This window comes from Saccopteryx leptura, chromosome 5 (assembly GCF_036850995.1).
Source record: "Saccopteryx leptura isolate mSacLep1 chromosome 5, mSacLep1_pri_phased_curated, whole genome shotgun sequence".
NCBI lineage: Eukaryota > Metazoa > Chordata > Mammalia > Chiroptera > Emballonuridae > Saccopteryx > Saccopteryx leptura.
Genome location: NC_089507.1, coordinates 143847390 through 143873245, shown reverse-complemented (window position 1 = coordinate 143873245; position 25856 = coordinate 143847390). Strand labels below are relative to the sequence as shown.

Here is a 25856-nt window from a genome sequence, read left to right as displayed (position 1 = left end):
TGACAGTGTCCTCCTCTTGCTCCTTGTAGCTTTCACATGGCTCTCCTGGGCAGTGGGATGAGAAACCAATGGGGATGGGGTCCAAAGAGCCCCATACATAAAACTCTCCTGCCAGACATTGACAAATTGTGTCATTTGCTCTGTGTAACTTATGCCTCAATTTTTAAAAGCTAAATGAAAAAAGTTTTGTTTTTTTTTTAAATACAGCCATGAGCACGGTTTTGTTGAACCTGGAAACAGATATTTCTTCACACAACAGCTTCGTCTGAGACCCAGCAGGGTCACCATGAGCTGGAGAAGACAGGTGGACAGAGATGATTCTTGAAAATGCGCCTTCTGACTTGCGGAGCTTGTACTGTTTTCTCCCAGGCATCCACTTGTGAAGGAAATTTTCTACCTGGTATTTTAAACTCAAAGCTTGTCATTAATGGAGTAATTAATATTTGTGTTTTTTTTTGTTTTTTTTTTATTCAGTGAGAGGAGGGGAGGCAGAGACAGACTCCCACATGCACCCCGACTGGGATCCACCCAGCAAGCCCACTAGGGGGCAATGCTCTGCCCACCTGGGGCGTTGCTCCATTGCTCTACAATTGAGCTCTTCTTAGCACATGAGGTAGAGACCATGGAGCCATCCTCAGCATCCAGGGCCAACTCGCTCTAATAGAGCCATGGCTGCAAGAGGGGATATGAGAGAGAAAGAGAGAGATACAGAGAACTGAGAGGGGGCAGGGTGGAGAAGCAGATGGGTGCTTCTCCTGTGTGCCCTGACCGGGAATTGAACCTGGGACATCCACACACTGGGCCAATGAGCCAGGGCCAATAATTAAATATTTGTAAAATGAGTTTTGCTTCTGATGCTTTTTGAACTCTTCTTTGACCCTCCTCCTGGGTAAGCATTCAAGTCCCTGTCATTCCCAGAGTATGTGTCTGCTGGTAACAGATGTTTCAAAGTCTTACGAGAATCTCAGCATAAAAATAGGGCCTAAACTTGTCCATCTTCTCAATGAAAAGTGTGTGTGTGTGTGTGTGTGTGTGTGTGTGTGTTAACACTGTCTACTAATCCCTAAGGGAGGGAGAGGTTATTTATATCTCCTACTATCTGTTTGGTAGATGTAGTAACAAATGTATAAATATTTGTTAAACTAAATATAAGTAGAAAATACAGGAAAAAGTTAAACCCAAGACTATGCATTTCTATAAGTATACATTATTCCATTAAGCACTTGAAAAATAACTCTTATTTTTGTTTATAACATAATTGATTATAAACTTAAAGAAATTATAGATAAACAGAAGAAAATTGTAAAAGACCAGATTAGAACTTTCTGCAGTTTAGTGTACAAAACTGACTATCACATAATCAAACTCAATTCAGAGTACAGTCGCAACAACATTCTGAGGTTGACAAATCTATCCTCAGAGTCTGCATTCCCAGGTCTCCCAGCCCTTCCAGCTTGGAGAGCATGTGACTTCCTGAATGCTGGTCACATCTGCCCCACTCGCTCCACATGGCCTGCAGCCCGTGGGGCCCATGCAGGCTGTGCCTTCTTTCCCGCAAAGAGCAAACCTCTCCAGGCTCCTCGCTCTGTAAGGCTCCCTACCCCACGCTCTGCAGTCCTGGCCTGCACTCTTCTCATCTCTAGACATAAATGATCCCGAGATGGAGCAGCTACTGCTCCAGAGCAGCTATTGCTCCAGAGCAGCTGCCTGCTGCTCACTGGTGACCCCGAGGCTGCTCTTATCTCCAGGTAAGCACAGGGTGCAGGCAATCCCCAGCCAGACTCCCCCTTCCCTGCCCCTGGCTCTCTCCTGGGTGACTTTCACATGATGCAGCCTTCTCCATGCTGAGCTGAAATCTCCCAGGGCTCCAACTCTTCCCAGCTTTTCTTTAAAAACTCTTCCAAATGGCACTCAGTGTGTTAGATGCCTGAGTCTTGTGTATTTCTCTACAACAGCCAGCAAGAATTTAGAGCAATTTCTCTTTTTTTCTTTTTTATTTTTAAGGTGAGAGGAAAGGAGATAGTGAGGCAGATTCCTGCATGAAGGAATTCCTGCCCCAACACAGATCCCCCAGCAACCCTATCTTGGGCCGATGCTCAAGTACCAAGCCATTTTTAGCACCTAAGGCAGATGCACTCAGACCAACCAAGCTATCCTTAGTGCCCGGGGCCACATTCAAACCAATTGAGCCATTAGCTGCGGGAGGGGGAGAAAGAATGGGAAGAGGGTGGGGGAGAGAAGCAGATGGGCGCTTCTCTTCTGTGCCCTGACCAGGGATTGTATCCGGGATGTCCATATACCAGGCTGATGCTCTATCCCACTGAGCCACCAGCCAGGACCTTTAGTGCTATTTCTACCTAGAATGTTGAGTACAGGGGCAGGACAAGCCTCTCAGATGCATGATACCCTCACAGGTAATACCTGCCCGATGCCCTCCCTCTGCCAACACTCCCTTCCTCATCCCCACCATCTGGCAGGGTAGTTCTTCATGGTGGAGAGCTGTTTCCTAGTGTCATGTCAGAAATCCTGAGCTGTAATTGGTGAACTGATGGAAGCTCATGATGGACAAATTTGGGACTTAAAAACTCCATAGGGCTTGACCTGTGGTAGCGCAGTGGGATAAAGCGTCAACCTGGAACACTGAGGTTGCCGGTTCGAAACCTTGGGCTTGCCTGGTCAAGGCACATGTGGGAGTTGATGCTTCCTGCTCCTCCCCCTTCTCTCTCTCTCTCCCCTCTCTCTAAAAATCAATAAATAAAAAAAACAACAAAAAAAAACTCCATAGGGACCCAGTGCTGGGAGAGCCTCACACTCATGAGTTTTATCTCCAGGACAGGTCCTTACAGTGAATGTTGTAGCCCTATAAACACAAAAACTAATGCTAAAGGCCTATTAACCTCAATTCCTTTTATCCAATATATCATGTCAACTCTCAACAAAAAATTACAAGGCATACTAAAAAACAAAATCACAGTTTGAAGAGGCATAGCAAGCATCAGAAACAGACTCAGCTATTTCAGAGATGTGGGTATTAACAGACCAGATAATAAAGCAATTATGATTAATATGCTAAGGACTCTAAGGAGAAAAGAGGACAAAATGAAAGAACACGTCGGTAACCTAAACAGAGACAGGAAATTCTAGGAAGGAATCAAAAGTAAATGCTAGAGGGAAGGAAACACTATTAACAGGGTGAATGTCTTTGAGGGGCTCATCACTAAACTCAACAAGCTGAGAAAAGAGTCATTGAGCTTAAAGAAATATTCATAGAAACTTCAAAAAGTGAAATGAAACAAGAAAATATATATATATAACAGAATATTCAAGAATAATATACAGTACTTATACTAGATACTTAGTGGTGAGAAATTACAATGTTTTCTGTCTAGGATCAGGAACAAGGCAAGATGTCCCATCTCACAGCTTCTATCCAATATTACCCTGGAAGTCCTCACCAAGGCAACAAGACAAGAAAAGGAAATAAAAGATACACAAAATGGGAACAAAAAAACAATATTTTGTTCACGTGACATCATTGTTTATGTAGAAATTCCCAAAGAATCAACAGCCACAAAATCTTTTTAAAAAATTCATAAAACTCAATAACAAGAAAAACAATACAATTTTTAAAAATTTGTAAGGGATCTGAATGGACACCTCGCCAAAGAAGAAATATGGATGGTGAACAAACATATGACAAGATGTTCCTCACCATACATTGTCAGAGAAATGCAAATTAAAACAATGAGATCCCACCACACACATCTGAATGGTCAGAACAAGACAGCAAATGCTGGTGAGGATGTGGAGCAACAGGACTCCCACTCACTGCCTGGGGGAGTACAAAGAGTGCAGCCACTGTGAAACACAGGGGTTTTTTTTGGGGGGGGGGTGTTGTAACAAAACAAAGCATACTCTTACCATATGACACAGCAATTGCACTCCTCGGCATTTACCCAAATGAGTTTAAAACTTCCATCACACAAAGCCTGCTCAGGAACATTTAGAGCAGCTTCCTTCATAACCGGTAAGAGATGTGGAAGCAACCAGCATGTCCTTCAGTAGGCAGTGAATAAATAAACTGTGATCAAGCCAGACAATGAAATGTTACTCAGCACTAAAAAGAAACGAGGCCATTAAAAGACACGGAGGAACCTTAACTGCATATGATTAAGTGACAGAAGCCAATCTGAAAAGGCCACTTGCTGTGTGTTTCCACCTCTAGGAAGTTGTAGAAAAGGCAAAACTATGCAGATAGTAAACTGTGGCCATTAGTTAGTTATAATACTGGCTCATCTGTTTTAATCAGTCATGCAAAATATGAATAAGGGGCAGCTGTGTGTTGAGGGGGGCAAGAACTCCACTTTCCACTCAGTTTCACGGTGAACACGTAACTGCTGTAATAATAAAATATACTTACAAAGCCACGGCTCCCCAATGCACCTTACCCACCACCTCCGTCCTCCGAGTAACAAGCCTGCCTGCAGTTTCTGAAGGCCTCTGAGCCAGGCGCCGCTGAGCTCACCTAACACAACATTGAGGACCAGTTATGTCAGCATTTACTCCCCAAAGGCCAACACAGTTCTGACCAAGTTCCTCACATTTCAAAGTTAGGTGCTAGCTGACCTACAGAGCATGTGCCAAGGACAGTGATCCCAAGGGTCTGCAGGGGTCAGCCCAGAACCCACCTCTGGGGAGCCTCAGAGTGGGCCAGCAGGGGAGGGTCGGGGTGGGGGTGCTCACTGTGCTGTCTCCTCCCTTAAACCAGGGCAGCATCTCCATGGTTTGGGGGGCTTGGCCTCTGTGCCCTAGGGAGGCAGGACAGGCTCAGACTCCCGCCCCGGGAGGCCTGCAGTGGACCCGAAGCTGGCTGGCTGCCTGAACTGCCGTGGGGAGAGGAGCTGAATGCCCAGCTGCAGCGGGCTGGCTGGGGAAGCAGAGGGAACAGTTCATTCTCATCATGCAGGCGTCCACTCGGGCTGGCAAAGCTTTCTCTCAAGAGGACTGTCTGGACAGGGCAGGTGGTCCCAACAGGAGGGAACTTGTGGGAGCTGCAGGCACCCTGAGAGGCAGCCCTTGAATGAGTGGGGCTACAGCTGAGGGTCCCAGCCACACTTCATATTTGCACACTTCAGACAATGCCTGTGAAAGCTTTGCACGCTGGCACTCAGTTTTATCTTCAGGATCATTGTGAGCAGCAGACCAAGCATGTGCCAAGAATTCCACAGCCTGGGGAACCAACGTGGTCAAGAGGACAAGCATACACTGGCCATTGGCTCTGTGCCACAGGACATGCCCAGAGTAGGGGGTGCCTAGGGGCAGAGTGTTGTGTGCCTGTGGAAACTGGGAACACACAGAAGACATGCTCCAAGTTCCCTTCTAGGAACCCACAGGGCACAGGGCAGGGTGTCAAGCTGCAAGGGGTGTTCCCTTGACCACCTGCTGAGCACCCCCCTTCCCGCCACATCACAGCTATGAGGGGGCAACCATCCGCTCCAACACCCTAGGCTTTCCATGGGGAGGAGGAAGTATGAATTGAAATCTAACATCCAGCCTTAGAAAACACTAACAGAAGCACATAGGCAGATGGAGAGTCTCTTCATAGGTGCAAGTTTTAAATGGTTTCGTGGGGTGTGGGCACTTCCTCTCCACCCAGACAGACGTGGTCCCCAGAATTATTCATCTAGATGTGGCAGAGGGACCAGAAGGACCTCAAAGAGTCACATGTATGTTAAACTTATGTTTGGGAAGGACAAAGTACCAGCGTTTCTTCCTGACACAACCTCCTGTCTTCTCACCACGAGCCCCAAGGCTTCTCTCTGCTCACTGTGTCCATAGGTTCCCGAGCTTTCAGTTTTTGAGGACAGCACAGGACCGCTGCTCACTTCCACCATTAGAGATGTGATTCTCTCCACTCAGAGCTCAGCTTCAGGTGTGGGAGTGCCAGGAAACAAGTGCTGTGCAGTCAACCCCACCTGGTGCCTCGGTATACAGAGATACAGGTGTTGAGAGTAGGTGTAGTCAGAATAGGCTGAGGAGCTGGTGATCTGGGGTGGGGTGGGGGTGGGGGCTTGTAATCAGAGCCTGGCCATGGACCAAACTTCTTCAGGATCCCAGCACAGCACAGACAGAGCTGCCACACCTTAGCGGGGGCCAGGACCACATCAGCATCCTCTGAGGAGCCCCTCTTCCCCCAGCCCTGATCACACAAGCTCTCCCTGCTAGGGGAAGTGAGGAAACTCCTGGAAGAATGGGCATTTACCCCGAAGAGGCAGAGTAACCTTTAACTGATAAATGTAGCCATGGCTGGGAACCTCACTTGGGTAGAGCATTGTCCCTGATACACCAAGGTTTTGGGTCCAGGGCACATATAAGAATCAACCAATGAATGCATAATTAGGCAGAACAACAAATCAATGTTTCTCTGTCTCTCCCTTCTTCTCTCTCTAGAATAAATCAATTTTTTAAAAATGCAAGCACCACCCATCCCAAAATGAGTGGGACTTCTGAGGAAGACAAGGACAGCCAGACTTGCAAGAACTGGTGTACACACTGACCTGTGGTGTGTGAACTGCTGACTCATGTGCAATGCTGTTGGCTCTCTGCTAGGTCAAGATTATCCTCTGTTCTCAGGCCTCTGGGACCAGTCACATGTCCTAATTTCTGTGGTGTCTCAGCACTTCCCTTGTTTATTGGACTCCTGTCCAGTGGTCCCTCCAAAGGATGCTTCCCCACCAATCTTGCTCTCTCCCTCTTCACCATTCTTCGGGCACTCCACAAGCTCCTCCTCTCCCATTGCCTGTATCTTGTTATGGTCACACTAGTCTCTCCCTGTCCTGTACCCATATGCAGGACCACAAACTCCTATAGTGGAGGGAACCTTGTGCCTAGTGATGTTCAGTCAGACCATCACCAAAGCACTCATGTTAAATTAATCACCATTAATCTTACAGTACCCTCTGAAGTAGGAGGATGGGAATTGTTACCTCATGTACAAATGGACAGATAGCTTAGAGAAGTTCGCAAGCTTGTCTAGGGTGTGATAGTACGTAAAGGAAATGTTTGTCTAACTCAGAATCAATAAGCTTCCAGGTCCCAAGCTGCATAACAGGAGTCCAGATCTTGGTCCCAAACACTGTTCTCCACCGGACAGACAGACATATAGACAGGTAGATAGACAGATGACAGAGAAGATGACAGAAAGATATTGATAGGTATTTGGAAGGTAAGGGTGGTGGTCAACAGAGAACACAAACGATAAAGCAACAAGGTCAACTAACAGCTGAATCTAAATAAGGGTATAAGAGTGTTCTTTGTACTCTTCTTATTCTAACTTTTGTGTAAGTCTGAAATTATCTTCAGAAAATAAATTAAAACCACAACAAAATTTACATGTTTTTTCATTTCTAGTGCTTTCCCACTTGCTGGTTAACAACCAACTCTTAAACTACACTAATCCTTCGGGAAATTCAAAGGTGCCAGAGCCTCCGGAGGAAGGTGGGCACGGCCAGGGTGTGTCCCCCCAGCTCCACCTGCGCGGCTGGGGGTCTGCGGGAGAGAATGAACTTGCCAGTTTCACACCGGCAGGACTGAAGACCTGCCACCATGTTCAGTCTGCTCCTGACCAAACTCATCCAATTTTCTTAATTTTCAGTTTCCTCAACACAAAGCCCCACTGGCTTTGAAGGCAGCCCACCCACCCACTCTAACTGGGTTTCTTGCTACTTTCTTGGCCGTTTTTAGATTATTATTTAACTAGGAAGGCACAAGTAGGTGCACACCTGTCGCGGTTCACGGCTGGAGCCCCGGCACCCTGTCCCAGACAGTGTGTGTGTGTGTGGGGGGGGGGGCACTCCCAGTCGCCCTCTCGCCTCCGACCTCTCCACTTGGAGTGGGGCAGGCACTGCGCGCCCTCGCCCACCTATGCGCATCCTTCACCTACTACTCCGGTTGCTGTAGGTGGTGCGGGGGTTGGAGGAGCTCAGGGGAGGGAGAGCGGGACGGGGGCGGGGGCCGCGGGGCGGAGCGCGAGCGCGGGCGCGGGGCGCAGCGAGACTGACAGGCGGGCGGGCGGGGACCAAGCGCTCGGACCGCGGGGCGGGAGCTGCTGAGCGCGCGGGCCCCGGAGGCTGGTGTGCGGTCCCGGGAGCCGCGAGCTGCGCGCCCCATGTCGGAGCCGCGGAGCCGGGATGAGGGCGCCCGCGCTGCTGCCGCCCGCGCTGCTGACCTGCTGTGGCTGGCTGCTTGCACCGGTGAGTGCGCGGGACCCCTCCAGCCCCCCCCCCCCGGCCCAGCCCCTGTCTCCTGCCCCAGGGAGGACGCTCCCCGCGTCCCTGAGCCCCCTCGCGAGTCCAGGAGCGCGGGACCCTCCCCAGGGCCGCGAAGATCCGAGCCCCTGACCCGGGCTGGGAAGTTGCGTTTGCCCTCCTCCGTGCCGCCCTCCTGGACTTAATGGAAACGGGACCCCGTGTCTCCGCGACGCGCTTCCAAGAGGCGCTGGCTCTCCCGAGGTGCGTTCCTCCGGGCCCTGCGTGTGGACAGTGCCGCGGCCGCCTGCGCCGGCTTCACGTCTCAGAGGGTCATTGGGGTTTGTCTCCAGCGACGTCTCCTTCCGCCTCCGGTACCTGCGACTGGTTTTGTTTGTTTTAGTCTCAGAGCGAGACCCAACGTGGCCAAGGAAACTTTCCTTTTGGAAACATTCTTTGATTTTTTAAAATCATTATGTAAAATGGAATGATACGCTGGGCAGAAGTTTGTTAAAGTAGTGCATTCAGTTACATCTCAATAATTCTTTTCCTTTGAAGACCACACATACACACACACACACACACACACACACACACACACACACACACACACACAAGTGTGAACCGCCTTGTTCGGTGTGTGGCGCAGCGGGTCGTGTCTGCAATGACTCACGTCCCTTCTAAGGCTGTGAGGCCAAGGACAGAGCAGTTGGGGGAGCTGTGCTGGCTGAGAGCATTCAGAGTTCTAGGGGGCGCGACCCCGCTACCCCTGCTTACCTGTGAAGGCAAACCTGGCCCTTCCTCCTCCCCCCATCCCACCCCCAATTCTGTGACAGGAGAACCTTGCTGCCCATTTCAATGCTTTGAAAAAGCTAGTTGGTTGTTCCAGAATAAGGGATTGCTCTGCATATCCCAAGAATGTCAGGCATTGTAGTGACTATTAGTACCCTAACAAAAACTTATCTTTCCTTTTAAGTCAGTAGAATTTCCTTAATCCTGACATTTAAACCATTGACTGTTCATATATGAAACATGCAGCCTGCTGGAAGCAAGGAGCTTCAGCTGTTAGTGGCTGTCCAGTAATGAGCTAGGGGAAAAACAAGTTTCAGGTATTTTTTTTAATGAGGATAAATGTGGCAAAAGTATCCAGCATTAAGTTTCTTTTCTTAATTCTCTTAGGAAATTTTATTTCTTGTTATAATAATAACTGACCTCTTTCAATAGTATCATCAGTAGTAGGATAATCAAATGTAGGTGACTAGAACATGCCCAAGTATGATTTTCTTTAGTTAACGTAGACTTTTGTTCAGATGTGGGAGGGGCCCAGCTCCAGCTAACACTGTGAGTACTTGTTTGGGTGGGGGATAGTAATAAAAAAGAGAATGTTGCTCCTTTGTGAAAACAGAACAGAATGTTATCTTTCAGGATGGAGACACGTGGGTCTGTCTTCTGCACACGTGAATAATGGCATAGTCATTATCTAAGTCACACCTTTAGCTCCCGTGATAGCTCTTTAGTGGCAGTGATTTGACTGTCCCCACACTCCTTCTTTCTACCTCCCTTCTAATCTTCTTGAAAAGTTCCTTCATTCCAAATCCTAAAGTTGAGTTTCGACTGTGACCTGCAGCCTCTGAGAATAAAATTATCCTACTGGGGCTCTTACCAGAGAGTGTGGAGGCATCTTTAGGTGAAGCATTCTGGCGTCTGGAGATACTGTGCACTCCTCAAGGATGGTCTTACAAGTAAACATGTTTTTACTGTAATTAAATCAAAGGCTATGAAATGGAGGACTCAAATATTGAGAGATTATTTAGGTTAAAGATGTCTACTGCTGCCAAATGCAATGTATTCTATTTGAAAGCTTGTTTTCCTGCTCAGAAAAAAAAAATTTATTAAGTTGTATGTTTAACATTCCTTCACAAAGTAAACAGTGATGCTTAAAAAAAAAAAAATAAGCCTGACCAGGTGGTGGCGCAGTGGATAGAGCATCAGATTGGGATGCGGAAGGACCCAGGTTCGAGACCTCAAGGTCGCCAGCTTGAGTGCGGGCTCATCTGGTTTGAGCAAGGCTCACCAGCTTGGACCCAAGGTCGCTGGCTCCAGCAAGGGGTTGCTCAGTCTGCTGAAGGCCTGCGGTCAAGGCACATGTGAGAAAGCTATCAATGAACAACTACGGTGTTGCAACGCACAATGAAAAACTAATGTTTGATGCTTCTCATCTCTCTCCATTCCTGTCTGTCTGTCCCTGTCTATCCCTCTCTCTGTCTCTGTAAAAAAAAATAAAATTAAAAATTAAAAAAATAAATAAGATGGTGATTGCTTTTAAGTGAGTGTTAGTTTCAAAGCAGTTTAAAACTGTTGGTTAGTGCTTCATCCTGAAGTGCACAGGTTGTTGCCATTTCAACCCTCAGGCAGGGCACACACAGGAACAGCTCGAGGTTCCTCTCTCTCTCCTTTCCTCTCTCTCTCTCAAATCAATAAATTAAAAAAAAATTTTTTTAATTAAAATTAAAACTCTGTGGTTTGGAATTTTCTTGTAGAACTTTTGCTTGACTGTCCTCTTAGAGTGGGATTTTTAGTTATTTCTATGTTTTTTAAACCTTGGCCAGGTGACCAGCATTCACCCAGAATGCCGCATTCATCTGGAAATACAGGAGGAAGAGACGAAGTGTACAGAGCTTCTCAGGGCTCAGACAGAGACACACAAAGGTAAGCCTGGCTCAGTGAGTAAGACTTCCCAGAGGCGGATAGCCTGGCAAGTAGACAGCTCACACCTCGCTCTGCAAACAGGTGTGTTAAGGTCACCTGCATAAAAAAAAAAAAAAGGAAAAGAAAGGAAAGAAAGAAAAAAGGTCTGTTTCCATTGTTGCTGTTTTTTAAGAGAGAAGAAGGGAGGGGGGAAAGAGAAGCATCAACTTGTTGTTCCATTCAGTTGTGCACTCATTGGTTGTTTGTCAAATGTGTCCTAACTGGATGTCGAACCTGCGACCTCTGGCATGCCAGGATGACGCTTTATCCGCTGAGATACCCGGCCAGGTCCTCCACTGTTTTGTTTTTGTTTTTTTTTATTAAACTTCTGGTAAAACTCATATGGAGGGGAAAGTTCTTTGTATAAACCTTTAGGAAGAAAGTTTTAATCTTTAAGAGAGCAGTTTCCATGGTTTGAGACAATAGCAACTGTCACTAAAATAATTTTATGAGTGTTGCTCTTCTTTGCAAAAGCAACTTCATTTTGCTTGATTACTTATCTGATTTCTTGCATTTTGAATTCTTAGTAACACCAAAAAGAATTTTTGGTCCAGTTAAGAACAGTAGAAATGTATCAGAAAACAAACAGGAAAATGAGATTTTTGTTTTCCTGAAGACATGCCTATTGTGAATACAGTGAACTTGCTGGTTTTATTTCCTTCAGGTCAAAGCAGAAATGCTGGGACAATGTGCCCTCAACCTGAGCACATTCACATTTTGTAAACTCAGAAGGTTCTGGGGTAACAGTCAGATTACAAACAGTAGCAAAGACCTTTTCCCATCAGCTTTCTTTTTCTCTGTGCTAGGTCATTATTTTATCCTCTTCAAGGAAAAAATTAAAATCAAAGTAAGAGTATGTGTTAAAACAGTCTGGTATACTTGGAGGACCTCAGACCAGAGTCGTAAATGCGGGCTTTGTTGGGGACCAGTGCTGCCCAGTAGACATAGAATGGGAGCCGCCTATGTAACTTTGAATTTTCTGGGAGCCACATTAAAACAAGCAAAAAGAAAAATGTGAGATTAGTTTTAACAATACATTCTAAGTATCCAAATATATCTGAGTCATTATCATTTAAACTTGTAATGAGTACTAACACATTGATGAGATGTTTTGTGTGCTAAGTCATAGAAACCTAGTGCATCACAGTATGGACCTGCCACACGGCTCCCACGCTGGACAGACAGCACTGCTCTAGACTGAGTGTCCCTCCTGTCCACTCCCGAGCTGACTGGGAGGCCACTGGCTCCTCCTTTCCTTCCAGCCATAAAGAGCTGGGGTTCTGTAACATATGTGGTCATGGCGACCACATCTCCCTCATAGTCCCATTGAACTGTATCCAGAGAAAGGCTGATGAAGTAGCTCTGCTCTGCAACAAATGGTGACCAAGTGTCTGTCCTGGGCAAAGCCAGGTGCTACCCATTGGCCAGCTGCAAGGATAGATGAGACATGAGTCCTGCCACCAAGGGCCTCCCTATAAAACAATTATCACGGCCACTAGGGTCCATTCCCTTCCATGAAAACTAAGAGATTTAGGAAAAGTAAGGACTGGGAGGAGACAGAGTAAAGCCATTAGAATCGAGTTACCTGCCCACACGTCCCAGCAGCAGGTGGGTAGCATTGGGTCCCACAACCATCTCAGTAGGTAACCCAGTATTCCCCCCACACACACCACTGCTGCACAGACAAGCTGTTGAGGAGCCTGGGGCTGCCCACAAACAGCATTAATTTGCCCCCAGCACAGCCCTGAAAGAACTTCACATGAGTGTGTCTTTCAACCTCGAAAGAGGGTTTATAGGTTCTTCCTTCTCTTCCGTGGGCCTGGCACTTCTCATGCCTGCAGCCTCTTCAGGACTCACCCCAGGCCCTGCCACAGCTCTGGACACAGACACTCCCAAAACAGGGAGGGAAGAGAAGTTTACCTGTGGCATTGCTGGCCCACAGTGGTCAGTTTTATTGCTGATGAATTCTCAGCACAAACACAGTAAACCTCTGCCTGCTCCTCTTTATAACTGGCATGTCAGGGAGAAGCTCCTGGAATACTCTTGATTTACCTACATCCATCGAGAGTGTTTTGTTCACAACAGAAAGCGTCACTGTCCCAGGAGCAGAAGGAGCATGGCCATGACCTTGCTTGAGGACAGCCCCTTGCAGTGGGTCAGGGTGGACTAGACCGCGGACGGAGGACCTGGAAGGCCCATCTGTTAACTTGTGCCAGTGATGTTCCCGGATAGATGCTGCTGGAGGAGCCACCGACTGGTTCAGGATGTTGGGTTCTCTGCTGTCTCCTAGGGCTGTCCTGACCTACCCTCAGGATTTCATGTTAAAGACCCTTTATTTCTGGTTGGCTTGTGTAGATGGTGTGTGCCGTTCATTGTGTTCAAAACAGTGTTTTTTTAGTGTGACTCTGTCAGGAAGGCACAGATGCGGGGCCTGGTCCCTGGCCACCCGTTCATAGGTGTGAGCTGTGGGCCATGCGGTGAGGTGAGCACTGTGGGGGTGTGACCAAGGGAAGAGGCAGCTGCACCTCACGGCCCTGGCTTGTTACTCTGCGAAAATGCGGCAGAGACTGACTGCCCAGCTTTCCGTTTTCACAGAAAATTAGAAATGCAAACGTTATGTGGCATTTAAAAAGCTCTGCAGGAGGCAGGCAGAACTCCCATGTGGCAGACATGGCCAGGAGCTGGCAGACCGCTGGAGCGGAGATGGCTCAGCATGCTCTCAGACCTCACTGGGCTCCAGACGTTCTCAGAGGTGGTCTGTGTGTGACCCACAGCAGGTGTGCTACTTGGCAGTATCCGGGGCAGAGTCCATGAACTTCACCAAGTTCACCTGGGCCTCAGCTTGAGCAGAGACTATGGAACCTTTAGATAAAGGCCGTGAAACAGCCTTGCGTTTGGAGTGGTGGAGGAAGATGCCACCCAGTGTTCTTGCAGTGACAAGTATCAGCCCCGTGGGCGGGGCAGATGCAAGACAGCAGGGAGTCGATGGCAGAGCAGGTCCCCGTGGTGAACATCGGGGTGAGCTGCTCTTCCAGAATGCACGGAGGAGGGAGCCTGTACTGCACAGGAGGAAAGGGCCATTAGGGAGGCCACCTCATTGTTGGCAGAAGGTCTTGGAGGCTGGAAGAGTGAGCAAGGGCAGACTTGAAGGTTTGGCCCTGGAAGGAGGAAGAGAGGATGGGAGGCAGGGGTGCTGGGCACGGGGCCCCAGGGAGGAACCACACTGGGTGGGTGGGGGCTGCTAAAGTCGCTAGAACTGTGTCCAGCACTCCAGCCCTCCGGTCCTGCAGAGGGGGGCACTGCTGGTCGTCCACGGGAGGTGGGTCTCAGGTGCCTATGTCGAGAGCAGCAGGGCTAGGCGTCTCTGCACCAGGCTGTCCTACACGAGGGGTCCCATGTGGCTGTGCTCTGCTGTGCTGTGCGGGCAGTGTGACACTCCCATCATAACACTGGTAGATAGATGTCCTGAACCGATCCTGGGAAGTTGCCCAAGTCTTGAGCATAAATCTACAGAAGATTATCTTGGGAATAACATAGACGACCCTGTGCTCCGTGTCCCAGCTGGTTGGCCCCCATCAGGCCTCTGACAAAACATCCCCAGCACTGTCCTCCCGAGTTCATGGAGCAGCAGCAACATCTCAAGTCAGCACAAACATTGGAGAGAAGGTTTTGAGAACCACTGATTTATTGTTAGGCAGCAGTGATGGTGATAACAGGTAACAACAGCAGACATCTCAGTGGGGGACACAGCGTCTTGTGTATAGGTCAACACGTTCCTGTGAACAGAGACCAGTCTGGCCACACACAGGTCTCTGAGAGTGCCTGTCGTGCGGCTGTTGGAGGCGAGAGAGGCGTGAACATGCTCCCTTGCCTTCGCTGTGTCTGCCCCGTCCTTGGGTGCAGTGCTGGCCGGGGTCCCCACCACAGGACAGCATCTGCTCAGCTCAGACATTTCAATGTTTGGGGTTCATTGCATTCAGCATATTTCTCAAACATACTGGTTCAGACTGGGTTTCTATATATTTCTCTGAAAAATCCTTTTGTTCAGAAAACAGCTTTGGTTAGTTCTGGGTTTTGAATCTTGGTTTAATGTTAGGTCAAGTCCTAGATTATGTTCCTCACTGAGGAAATCCACCTAAACCATTGCCTCTAAAATAAAGTCTTGTTACCTCCAGATTAAAAATCCTGAAGTGATCTAATTCCAGAGTGCCACCCAGCAGCAAAGTCCCAGCAAATAGTATTCCATCCTTACTTTGTATCATGTCTGGGCGAGTGAGGGTGGGGTTATCACAATGCCCTAACTGGACAGAGTACTGGGGAGTCCTGGGGCCATGGTCCAGCCTGTGCTTCTAGTTCTTTGGTGGCTGAACACTCACCCTGCGTGCTGGCTGACATGCAGGGGAGTGTTGAAGAGCTGTCTCAGCTTGATGCCCTGGGGGAGCTGTGCATCTGATCGGGATCCAGGCCCTTGTGGTCGGCCTGGGGCCACTGTGATGCTCAATAACATTTGTTGAGAAATGAATAGTTGTCACCTCAGATGTTAGGAGGGGCAGCGGCTGCTTATCTCAGAGCTGTGTGAAATCAAGAACATGGAGTTTACTGGTTGGACCATGTTGTGTTTCCTTTCTGTCCCCAGGGACACTGAGGTTATTGTCACACCCAGAGCTGTTCTGTTAAATTGTCAACTGCCAATTGCAATGACTCCTTCCCTCCCCTGGTCCCGTTCTCCGACAGGGCTGTCTCTGGGGAGAGACATTCCACAGCAAAGGCCTCATTCGTCCTGATAGCTGTGACTCTGGTGTTTCCCCTCCAAACGCTGCCTTGCACTCTGCGTCTGCTGGGAGCAGCACGGTCACCTGACGGCTGTGTGTGGCCAGACTGGCCTCTGTTCACAGGAACGTGTTGACCTATGCTGGTCCCAGAGGCTTCCCAGGTCCAGGGGCCCTAGGGAACAGCCTTTCTAAAACAGCACCGGCGCATGCCCAGCTTAGCGCATGCGTGGATGTGCTGTCCTCACCCCGCTGGCCAATATCTTAAGGACAGGTGATGCGAAGTGCATCCTCAGAACAACAGGAAGAAGGGATCCTTCAGTTTGGGGAACTGAATCCCCACTGTGAGTGTTTGGATCCACTGGGATTCTATGGGACTAAGAGTCACAGAGCATTTGACATCGGCCACCTGAGCAGGCAGCAAAGACATCCAGCAAGGAAGTCCGCCCTCGGGGAGTGCAGAGCTCACAGGCACACTGTCACCATCCGCAGGGCAGGGTGCTGGACCTGCTTGGCGCCCCTCCGCCCCTGCGAGGCTTTGTCGCTTCTGCGGAGCCTTGTTTCCATACAGGCTAACACATGCCTGGAACGCAGCTGCTGGAACTGTGGGGTGGTCCATGTGGCACCGCTCCCAGCAGCCAGTCGGGGTGACCCCTCTCTCAGCCCTGTGCATCCTGAGCTCAGAAAACAGGGACCCTGGGGTCTTTCCTGAGGACTGACGGCCTGAGTTTCCAGGAATGGCTGAGTGTTGGGTGGTCTCTGAGCAAAGTGTCCACAAGCTGGTGATGGCAGCCACCTTCTGAGGCCCCCAGAGCAGAGTGGGGCCAAGGGAGGGAATCACACGTAGCCTGGTTCTGGCTGTAGGACACAAGGTGAGTGTCACGAGGTGGGGTGGCTGCTTGGGCCTGCTCACTGCCTCGGGGCAGGGAGAGCTCAGGGGGTGGGGCTGTGACATCTGTGATGTTTGCACACCTGGGTGTCCACGGTCCTGGGCCATCTAAAGTCAGGAAAGCATGCTGGTCCCAGAGGCTTCCCAGGTCCAGGGGCCCTAGAGGACAGGCCTGTGTGCTTACCTGCCGCGAGCACCTTGCAGAAATGACTGCAGCAGCAACAACAGCACCCTCCTCAGGAGGTCTGCTGGTAGCACTGCCCTGGGACCAGCTCTGTGAGGCCGGCGGTGGGAGTCTGCTTGGCTCTGATTCATGTCCCAGCAAATGGCTGGGTTCACAGGAAAGAGCAAAGCAATTTTTAAAAACGATTTTTTTCCAACTCTATTGATGAGTCACTGCATTTGGCTTTTAGTCCTTTGAATTGGTGATAGACCAGAGAAGGCTGGGACTAGGTCAAAGGCTTTGATGGCCAACATGAACACAATCCATTTTTCAAGACTGTTGGGTTGGAATTTTCAAGCTCAGAGGACTGGTTGGCGTCCCCTCAGTCGGCACAGCCCCCTGACCACAGCTGAGCCTGGACTCGGTTCCCAGATCCCATCATGACAGGCGGGACTCAGCACAGCCAGTCCTACAGACCTGCCCAGTGTCAGAAAGCGCAGCGAGTACGTTAATGTGTCCTACCTCTGGTCAGTTTTTATCTGGTGCAGTTTCTTCTTCAGGATGCACTGTGAGAGGCAGCGTCCTTGTCTCCAGGGATGAAAGGACGTACACTCCCAAAGCGAAGCAAGGGGCTTCTTTTGGAGGCTTTTCCAGGGCCTCTGAGCTTGGTCTGCGGAGCCCCCGGTCCCATGCCATCTCCTTCAGGAACAACCTCGCCCTTTTCTGTGCCCTGTGCTTGTGACCCCCGTGGCTAGCTCACAAGCCCTGAACCAGGCAGGTGTCCCTCCTGGGGGACTTTGGGGCCACCTCTCTGCAATTTGGATGTAACTCTTTACAAAGAAATATGTCCTCACTGTCAGTTCCATCACACATACAGTGCTGGTAGCCTGTTATGTCCCCCAGTGTCCCCCTTGTACTCTTTGATCCCTTAGTTAAAAATGTTCTCCAGGATATTGCCTATAAAGTTCTTTTATTTCCTTTTCAAATTAGCAGGGAGTCTTTGGGGCTGCTGGCAACGTGTAAATTCTAGTTCAGCATTTTACTGTCTACTAATGGATCATGCCTGGATTTTACTTTCCTGATTCTAACCATTCTTTGCACATTTATTAATTAGCATTCTGCATTAGAGAGAGCCTTCCCCCATCATTTGGAAAATAAAAAGATTAAAGGACAGGATAACGTTCCAAGCATTTTGGGGACACCTGTTAAATACTTAATAACTAGATTTCCAGCCTGACCAGGCGGTGGTGCAGTGGATAGAGCGTTGGACTGGGATGCAGAGGACCCAGGTTCGAGACTCCGAGGTTGCCAGCTTGAGCGTGGGCTCATCTATCTGGTTTGAGCAAAAAGCCCACCAGCTTGAACCCAAGGTTGCTGGCTCTAGCAAGGGGCTACTCAGTCTGCTGAAAGCCCATGGTCAAGGCACATATGAGAAAGCAATCAATGAACAGCTAAGGTGTTGCAACGTGCAATGAAAAACTAATGATTGATGCTTCTCATCTCTCTCCGGTCCTGTCTGTCTGTCCCTATCTATCCCTCTCTCTGACTCTGTCTCTGTAAAAAATAAAAAAAATAAAAAAAAAATAACTAAATTTCCAGTAAAACAATTAATTCATCACTGTTTATGTCATGAATATAGTGGATATTGAAGGGTTAGAAATGGGATTTAGGCCCTGGCCGGTTGGCTCAGCGGTAGAGCGTCGTCCTAGCGTGCGGAGGACCCGGGTTCGATTCCCGGCCAGGGCACATAGGAGAAGCGCCCATTTGCTTCTCCACCCCTCCGCCGCGCCTTCCTCTCTGTCTCTCTCTTCCCCTCCCGCAGCCGAGGCTCCATTGGAGCAAAGATGGCCCGGGCGCTGGGCATGGCTCTGTGGCCTCTGCCTCAGGCGCTAGAGTGGCTCTGGTCGCAATATGGCGACGCCCAGGATGGGCAGAGCATCGCCCCCTGGGGGGCAGAGCACCGCCCCTGGTGGGCGTGCCGGGTGGATCCCGGTCGGGTGCATGCGGGAGTCTGTCTGACTGTCTCTCCCTGTTTCCAGCTTCAGAAAAATGAAAAAAAAAAAAAAAGAAATGGGATTTAATTGTGCTGTATGCATACTATGTAATACACATTGAAAATGTTGCCTTTTAAAATGATGGTGTAAGACAAGAACGGTGTGAGCGTGTATTATTAAACTGGAAAGCAAGGAAGATGTCAATATATACAATGTCCCATTTTTGTAAAAAGAAGACATGTTGGCCCTGGTCAGGTAGCTAATTTGGTTGGAGTGTCATCCTGACGTACTGAGGTTGCAGGTTCAATCCCTGGTCGAGGCACAAACAAGAATCAACCAATGATGGCATGAATGAATTTAGCAACAAATCGATGTTTCTCTCTCTTAGTCTCCCTTCCTTTCTCTCTAAAAATAAAAAAATTTAAAAAAAGTCATGTCACTTTCTAGGGTCCCTGGCATATAAGCATGTCTGAGGATGTCCTTAAAGTCCTAAAGGCAGATCCCCTCCCAGAGCTGGGAACCTGGCCCTCTACTGGACCAGAGTGGGGAGGGGGTCATTTCCCCAACAGCCTCCGCACATGAGGTGAGGGTTGTTTGGGAGAGTGTTTCTTTGGAGAGAGAGCTCTTGGAATGCTGTGTGTGATTTATTACAACTGAGCTACTGGAGTTCCTCTTGGGGGGACTGTGCCCCTGGCTTTCTTCAGGATTCTGGTCATTGTCACCTGGGCAGAGGTACTTGAGTTGCAGGGTAGTTAACTACCCACCTGTGAGCGACTGGGACAAGGTCCTGCACAGGATGAGGAAGGCTCTTTGTCTGCCCTACTGTTTGTGAGCTGGGGAACCCAGCAGGGGTGGCTCTAGGCATAGAGTTCCAAGCACCTGCTAGCGTCCCTGCAAGAGCTTTGCTGCTTGTGGCTTGCAGGGGTCTCAAACTCGCGGCCCATGGGCCGCGAGTTTGAGACCCCTGAAAGTTTAAATGAAAGCTTTTGGGCCCTGGCCAGTGCTTCAGTGGATAGAGTGTTGGCCTGGCATATGGCATTTGGATGTCCTAGTCAGGGCACACAGGAGAAGCGACCATCTGCTTCTCTTGCCCCTGGCTTGATTGGTTTGAGTGTGGCCTTGGGCGCTGAGGATAGCTTGGTTGGTCTAAGTGTGCTAAAAATAGCTCAGTATTTGAGCATTGGCCCTAGATGAAGTTGCCAGGTGGATCCTGGTCAGGGCACATGCAGGAGTCTGTCTCTCTGTCTCCCCTCTTCTCACCAAAAACCCCCCAAAAAACCCAAAACAACAACAACAAAAACAACAGTAAGCTTTTGAATGGAAGGAGACTGGTGATATCTGCTCTTAAATGGAGAGGGAGGAACACAGCTGGCCTCAGTGCCAGAGATGGTCCAGGGCACCTCGGCCCCAAGCCTCAGACACCAAGGTGCCAGTTTATCACAGCAGGACAAACTTAATAATTCTACTAAAACTCAGAGGTGCACTGTGCACGTTGGGTGATTCAAATACTTTCTACCACAGATCTGGTTATTTTTCAAAGCTGATAGAAATGAACACACAGTGAAGTACATTCTCAGTAATATTGTTAGTGCATACTTGTTTCACAGAAAAATAATTCTCAGGATAATTATCTAATAAACAGGCTTTCTGTTTGCAAAGTGTTTAAACAACCCTGACCCTGTCACCCTGGGCCTCCCTAGGCGATTGGGCCTCTATCCTTCCTGCCTTCATTTTGTCCCCTTCCAGCCTGCAGTGGCATCTGGGACAACCTCACGTGCTGGCGCCCTGCGGATGTCGGTGAGACCGTCACAGTGCCCTGCCCAACGGTGTTCAAGGTGTTCAGCAACCTTTACAGCAAACCAGGTACTTGGTCTGTGTTCTGAGTTCCTGAGGCGGGTCTGCGTCTGGGGTCAGCTTCCCCGTGGAGACAGCAGGAGCAGGGGTCCCTCATCGGGGACAGCTGCCTCATGTGAGGGCTGGTTTGAAGAAGCAGGAGGATGAAGAGATTCCTGCCCACCTCAGACCAACAGCGGGGGCAGAGCAGGCCACGGGAGAGTTTGCTGAGGGAGAGCACTGTGTGTGAACCACGTGCACAGACACGGGGACCTGAGCACTGAAGTGCGTGTGGGGTGGGGAGGGGGCAGTACAGATGAACCACGGGCTTGGATCAGAGGCCAAGAGAAATGCAGCCCCACGGACACTCAGTGAGGGACGTCCAGAGGTTTGAGAGAAGTGACATCTCTGGGGCCGTGAGGCTGAGGACAAGGACCATGGCATGGCCAGCCCCCCCCCCCCCCCCCCCCCGCTGTCTTCACTGGCTCAGTCCCCAGTCCCACCTTCTGAATGAGCTCCTCTGACCGGAACCCCTGCTGTCTCTCTGAGCTTCTGGAAAGCTAAAGGGGCTGATGGGGACTGGGTGCCTCTTCCCAGGGCCACTCACTGCAAAGTCTCTGGGCTGAGGCACACACCTGACATCAGGAGGGATGTGGAGAGCTTGCGTTCATCCTGGGCAGTTGTTACAGGGTTGGAGCTTGGAGCATGGGAGCTTTAGAAATCCTTTAGAGTCTTGTGGCCGATATGGGGGCGGAGAAAATGGAGATTCAGAAGAGAAAGACTTTGTTGTATCCTTGGACCAGCAAGTTCAGACACCTGAACTGTTATCTTCCAGGAAACATAAGCAAGAACTGCACAAGTGATGGGTGGTCGGAGATCTTCCCAGATTTCATAGATGCGTGCGGCTACAATGACCCTGAGGACGAGAGCAAGGTAAGGGCCCTCGTGGTTCTCACAGCTCCAGTCTATTCTCCAGAAGGAAGCATGCTTGAAACAGTCCTTTTCCCATGAGAAGTGTTTGGATCACCTCAGAGTAGCAGCGCTGCGTCTTATTGATCAGATCTAGCAAAGTCGCGGTGTGCCTACTGTGGCCGGGAGTTGCCTACTGGTTTGCAACTTTGGAGGCCTGAGAGGCCGATTCTCCCCCATGCAGCCAGAGCGTCTGAATGCTTGTCCATCCAGTTAGAAGAGCTATTTTTCTTCTTAAACATTTCACAGATTCTGTAAATTTCATGCATAACTAGTCCCTGCTCATGGATTAGAAAGTCAAAATATTTTAATGTACGAAAGCTAGGAAAATGATGGCACAAAACCAAAATGATTAATTTTTCTTCCCAAATGCAGTTTCCATGAATACTTTGAATACTTGCTTGTTTAGGGAATTATTTCAAAGATGAAACCCATACAGCGCAGATGTGCCCTGGGGCCAGGAGAGGTCCCAGGGCAGGAGAGGTACCTGTCACCATAGGGCAGGGGTCTGGTGATAAGACCGGCCCTCCTGCCCCTCAGTGAACTCACACCCCCAATGTCGGTCCTCATCTCATCACCGCTCCCTTTCCGCCGGGTCCCGTGGTTTTAATTGGATTTCCTGCTCTCACACAGCCAGACTCTGCCCTGGGTGTTGTGTGCAAACTTCATTGGTGTCCAAAATAATTACATTCAAGGGAAACCACAATAGCCTCCACAACAGCCACAGGGTAGCCTACATGTGGACAGAGACTCAGAAGAGTAAGTCTCAGGGTGGGGTGGGGGGGCGGGTCCCGGGAAGAACAAAGGACTTTGTTCCTTGAGGCCACAGGACTTGCAGGCAACAGCTGAGGCCACTGTTGTGAGGCTGCTTCTGGGCTTGGACCCAGGGGGCCCAGGAAGTCATCAGGGCCAGTGTGGCTTGGGCTGGACTTCCTGGTGCAGAGACACCCCAACGCGGCAGGCGTGGCTCAGGAGCACCCTGTCTGTGCGTCCCCGCCTTCCACGTGCCAGGTCTTCCTCCCCCTGTACCTCTCACAACCTCTAGGCATGTGCCTGTGTAAGGGGCATTTTCATCTTATCATGAAATAACGGGTTTAGTCCTATCGAGAGGCTGAAAGCCCCAGCCCCCGGGTCCCCTGGATGCCACGTCAGAGGGGACCACGAGACCCTCTCAGGACCCCACCCCTTTCATTGGAGCTGAGCTCCTGCACCGGGAGGTCGTCCTGCCCTGCGCTCTCAGCCCAGGTCCTCCGGCTGCTTCCAAAGACCTGGTCACCTGCCCTCGACCCACCCTGCCCAACCCTGGGGCCCCCTGACCTTAGGCTGTCTTGTGCTGCCTTGATTCCCACCTGCCGGCCAGTGTCCCCACGTCTGTGGTCTTCCAGGAACGCTGAGAGTTGGTGGAAATGGGAACAACTAGAAATTCATAGTCTCTGTGGGCCTCAGGGTGTAATTCTTCCTCCTGAGTATCAAGAATCTTCCAAATGAATCTAGAAGGGCCAGGGCTGTACATGCCCTCTTGGCTACACTTGGGCTCCACACGTGACTCTACCCTAGCCGCTGTCCCTGGCCCATTGCCCGGCTGGCTCACTGAGGGACGGCAGCCTCTGGCACAGGGGCACCTGTCCGGGGTCTGTGCCAGGCAGCATGGCCCGGGAGCCTCCTGTATTATGTATTAGCTGACATAGCACCTAAAGAACACTTCTGCTAAATTTAGCCAAGAGAACTATTTGGCATCTCAGCCACCCCATGCATCAAGTGGACACATTTCTTCCACATTATGCCATATTCCTAAAAATATGTCTGTTCTTGCCTCTCAGCTCTCAGCCCGCTGCTGGGACGCTAATGTCAGCTCTGCAGGTCCCCGTCCCTGATGGCAGAGAGCACGCCACCCTTGGTACTGTGCGTTCTGTGTTGTTGTGCTTAGGCCTCCGTCCACACAGGCCCCTCAGGAACGTGTCCAGCCCATGCTAAACACCCTGCCCCCAGGAGGTGGGGACAGGGCCCTGAAGGTGGCAAGGGGCTTGTTTCCAGGGAACAGACATGCATGTCCTCGGACCCCATGTTCCTTCTGCTATAGCTGCTAATCTAGTTCAGCTTTGGAACAAGCTCCATGGGCAATGTCTCTGCTTTGCTTCATGCTGAATGGCAGGAGGACCTGCCCATCATGGATTTTAGGGACACGTGAGTGTCATCCTTGCTGCATAGCTCAGTGAGCTGGGGTGACCTGGGGAGTAGAGTCAGTGAGGCAGACAGGACAAGATCAGGCCTGGTGACTAGGAGGGGACGGAGGAGCTGGCCTCAGTGGGAGGATCAGCCAGCAGAACCAGAGGTTCATACTGACCACATTGCCCGGGGCCACATGGCCTGACCTCACATGAAGACAGCCACTCGGGTCCTGGCTGAAATCTGACCACCACACACAGAAAAGCGGTTCAGAAGGTTCACGAGACAGATGCAGTTATGAACTACTTCAATCTGATTTTAACTAAACCTGTAACAAGGATGCTCAATTCCTGCCCAGTGAAGGCACAAGACTTTCTGAGGACAAAGGAGAAACAAGTGAGGGAGAGGAGGTTCAGAAGGAAACCCCACGGACTCACTGCAGCCCCAGGACACATGATCAGTGGGACAGTGCCCACATGAAAGGGAGATGTAGGCACAGAAACTGGTAGTCAGTGTGGTTGGCAGGAGGCACACAGGCGTGCATCCTGGGATGACAGAGCAAGACATGCTGCACGTGAAGCAGAGTAGATGTGAAGCAAGGCCTGTTCAGGAAGGAGCCCCAGGGCATGCGTGGTGGGGGAGACCACAGTCTCGCAGGGGTGGGAGCCCAGACACGAGCTGCCCCACTTAAGGCCTCTGTGTCCTAGAAAGAGACGATGGGGACCAGGCATGTCCACAGGGCACCCTGCAGAGGGCTGACTGGCCCCTGGCCGGGGTCAGTCCCAAACCGAGCTCTGGGGGAGTCCGATCTCCTGATGACCCTGTTCTCAATGGGGTTTGGCTCAGCCTCTGGCCATCTGTGATGCTGGAATGCTGGCCTCTCCGCTGGTCCTCTAGATGCAGACCAGGGGATAGCTCACCTGGACTTCTGAGGGAAAGAGGGGCTGTTAATGATCACTCCAGGACAGCAGACAGAGCCAGGCCTGGCCTGCTGGGGCGTCCACCTCAAGGCTCTTGGGCGTCACGACGCTGTTGTCTGTTCCGTTAAGGGTAAAGGACCGAACTCAGCCCCAGACCTCAGTCTCTCTGAGGCTGTGAAGCTTGGTCCCATGCCTCTGGGCCAGGACCCTCAACCCAGCTTTCTCAGCTTCCTGAGTTTGAAGAGCACAGGACCTGGGATGACAGGTTTGACAATGTGCGGCTCAGAGGGGAGCAGGTACAAGTCGCAGGAGGACCGTGTGCAGATGGAGTGCTGGAGGACACGGTGTGTGTGGCTGAACACATGTGGCAGCAGGTACACACGACCGACAGGGCCTCAGGGAGGTATAGACCGGGCCTCCCGCGGCCCCATTCAGTGTGGTTTCCATCTTGACATCCGTTAGCCGGTGTGTTGTTTATGTTTTGTTTGCCGTGCTTTTGAAAGGATTGAGGTATTTCATTTCCAGCTGAATTCTTATCACCAGATGAAAAGATGGAGAGCTGCTCCTAGTTGTGACCCCTCAATTGGAAAAGGAAACAGGAAATAGGCAAAAACCTAAAATTACAGTGTGTAAGGACATTTTCTGAACCGTTGCCCATCACCTGCTTTTTTCTGGAGACAGAGCTGTAGAGCTGCAGCCTTGAAGCCACAAAGGGACGGAATTGCCCGCTTCCACTGCTGGCCTTGGAGGGGGCCCCTCGGGGGCGGGGTTCTGTAGCCCTTTCTTCACCCGGTGAGACCCGAGCCACACCAAGAGCTAAAGGAAGTGCACACACAGGGCAGAACACAGTCATCTTGCACAGGAGCTTCCTTCCCGCAGTGTTCTGTTTGTTTCTAATTGCAAATTGGGACTGGGTTGTTGCTGCTGGCCAAGTGGTCTTGGGAAGAACATGGGGTTAGAGTGTCCCTTGCCCCCACTGTTTACTGCAGGACTTCCCTCTTTCTTTGGTGTTAACCATGACGTTTTCTGATTTTGTGGTCATCAGAGTGCATGTACATTCTTGAGATTTAACATGATCGCATGGAGCTGAGCATTTTCTCATTGACAGAAACGTTGAAAGAGTGGCAGGTGCTGCTCCAGAGTTCAGACCCTGTGGGGA

At 50.2% G+C, this 25856-nt stretch overlaps 1 protein-coding gene across 2 annotated transcripts in view; it reads left to right on the top strand.

The window, feature by feature from the left end:
• Nucleotides 1-8110: 8110 nt before the first annotated feature.
• VIPR2 (vasoactive intestinal peptide receptor 2) overlaps nt 8111-25856 on the top strand; it is a 29728-nt gene continuing 11982 nt past the window's right edge. For both annotated transcript variants that reach the window (XM_066385728.1, XM_066385727.1), the window contains exons 1-4: nt 8111-8252; nt 10856-10955; nt 20556-20672; nt 21478-21575. In XM_066385728.1, coding sequence (XP_066241825.1) covers nt 8190-8252; nt 10856-10955; nt 20556-20672; nt 21478-21575 — 378 coding nt within the window. In that variant the 5' untranslated portion in view covers nt 8111-8189. The remainder of the gene's footprint in view (nt 8253-10855; nt 10956-20555; nt 20673-21477; nt 21576-25856) is intronic.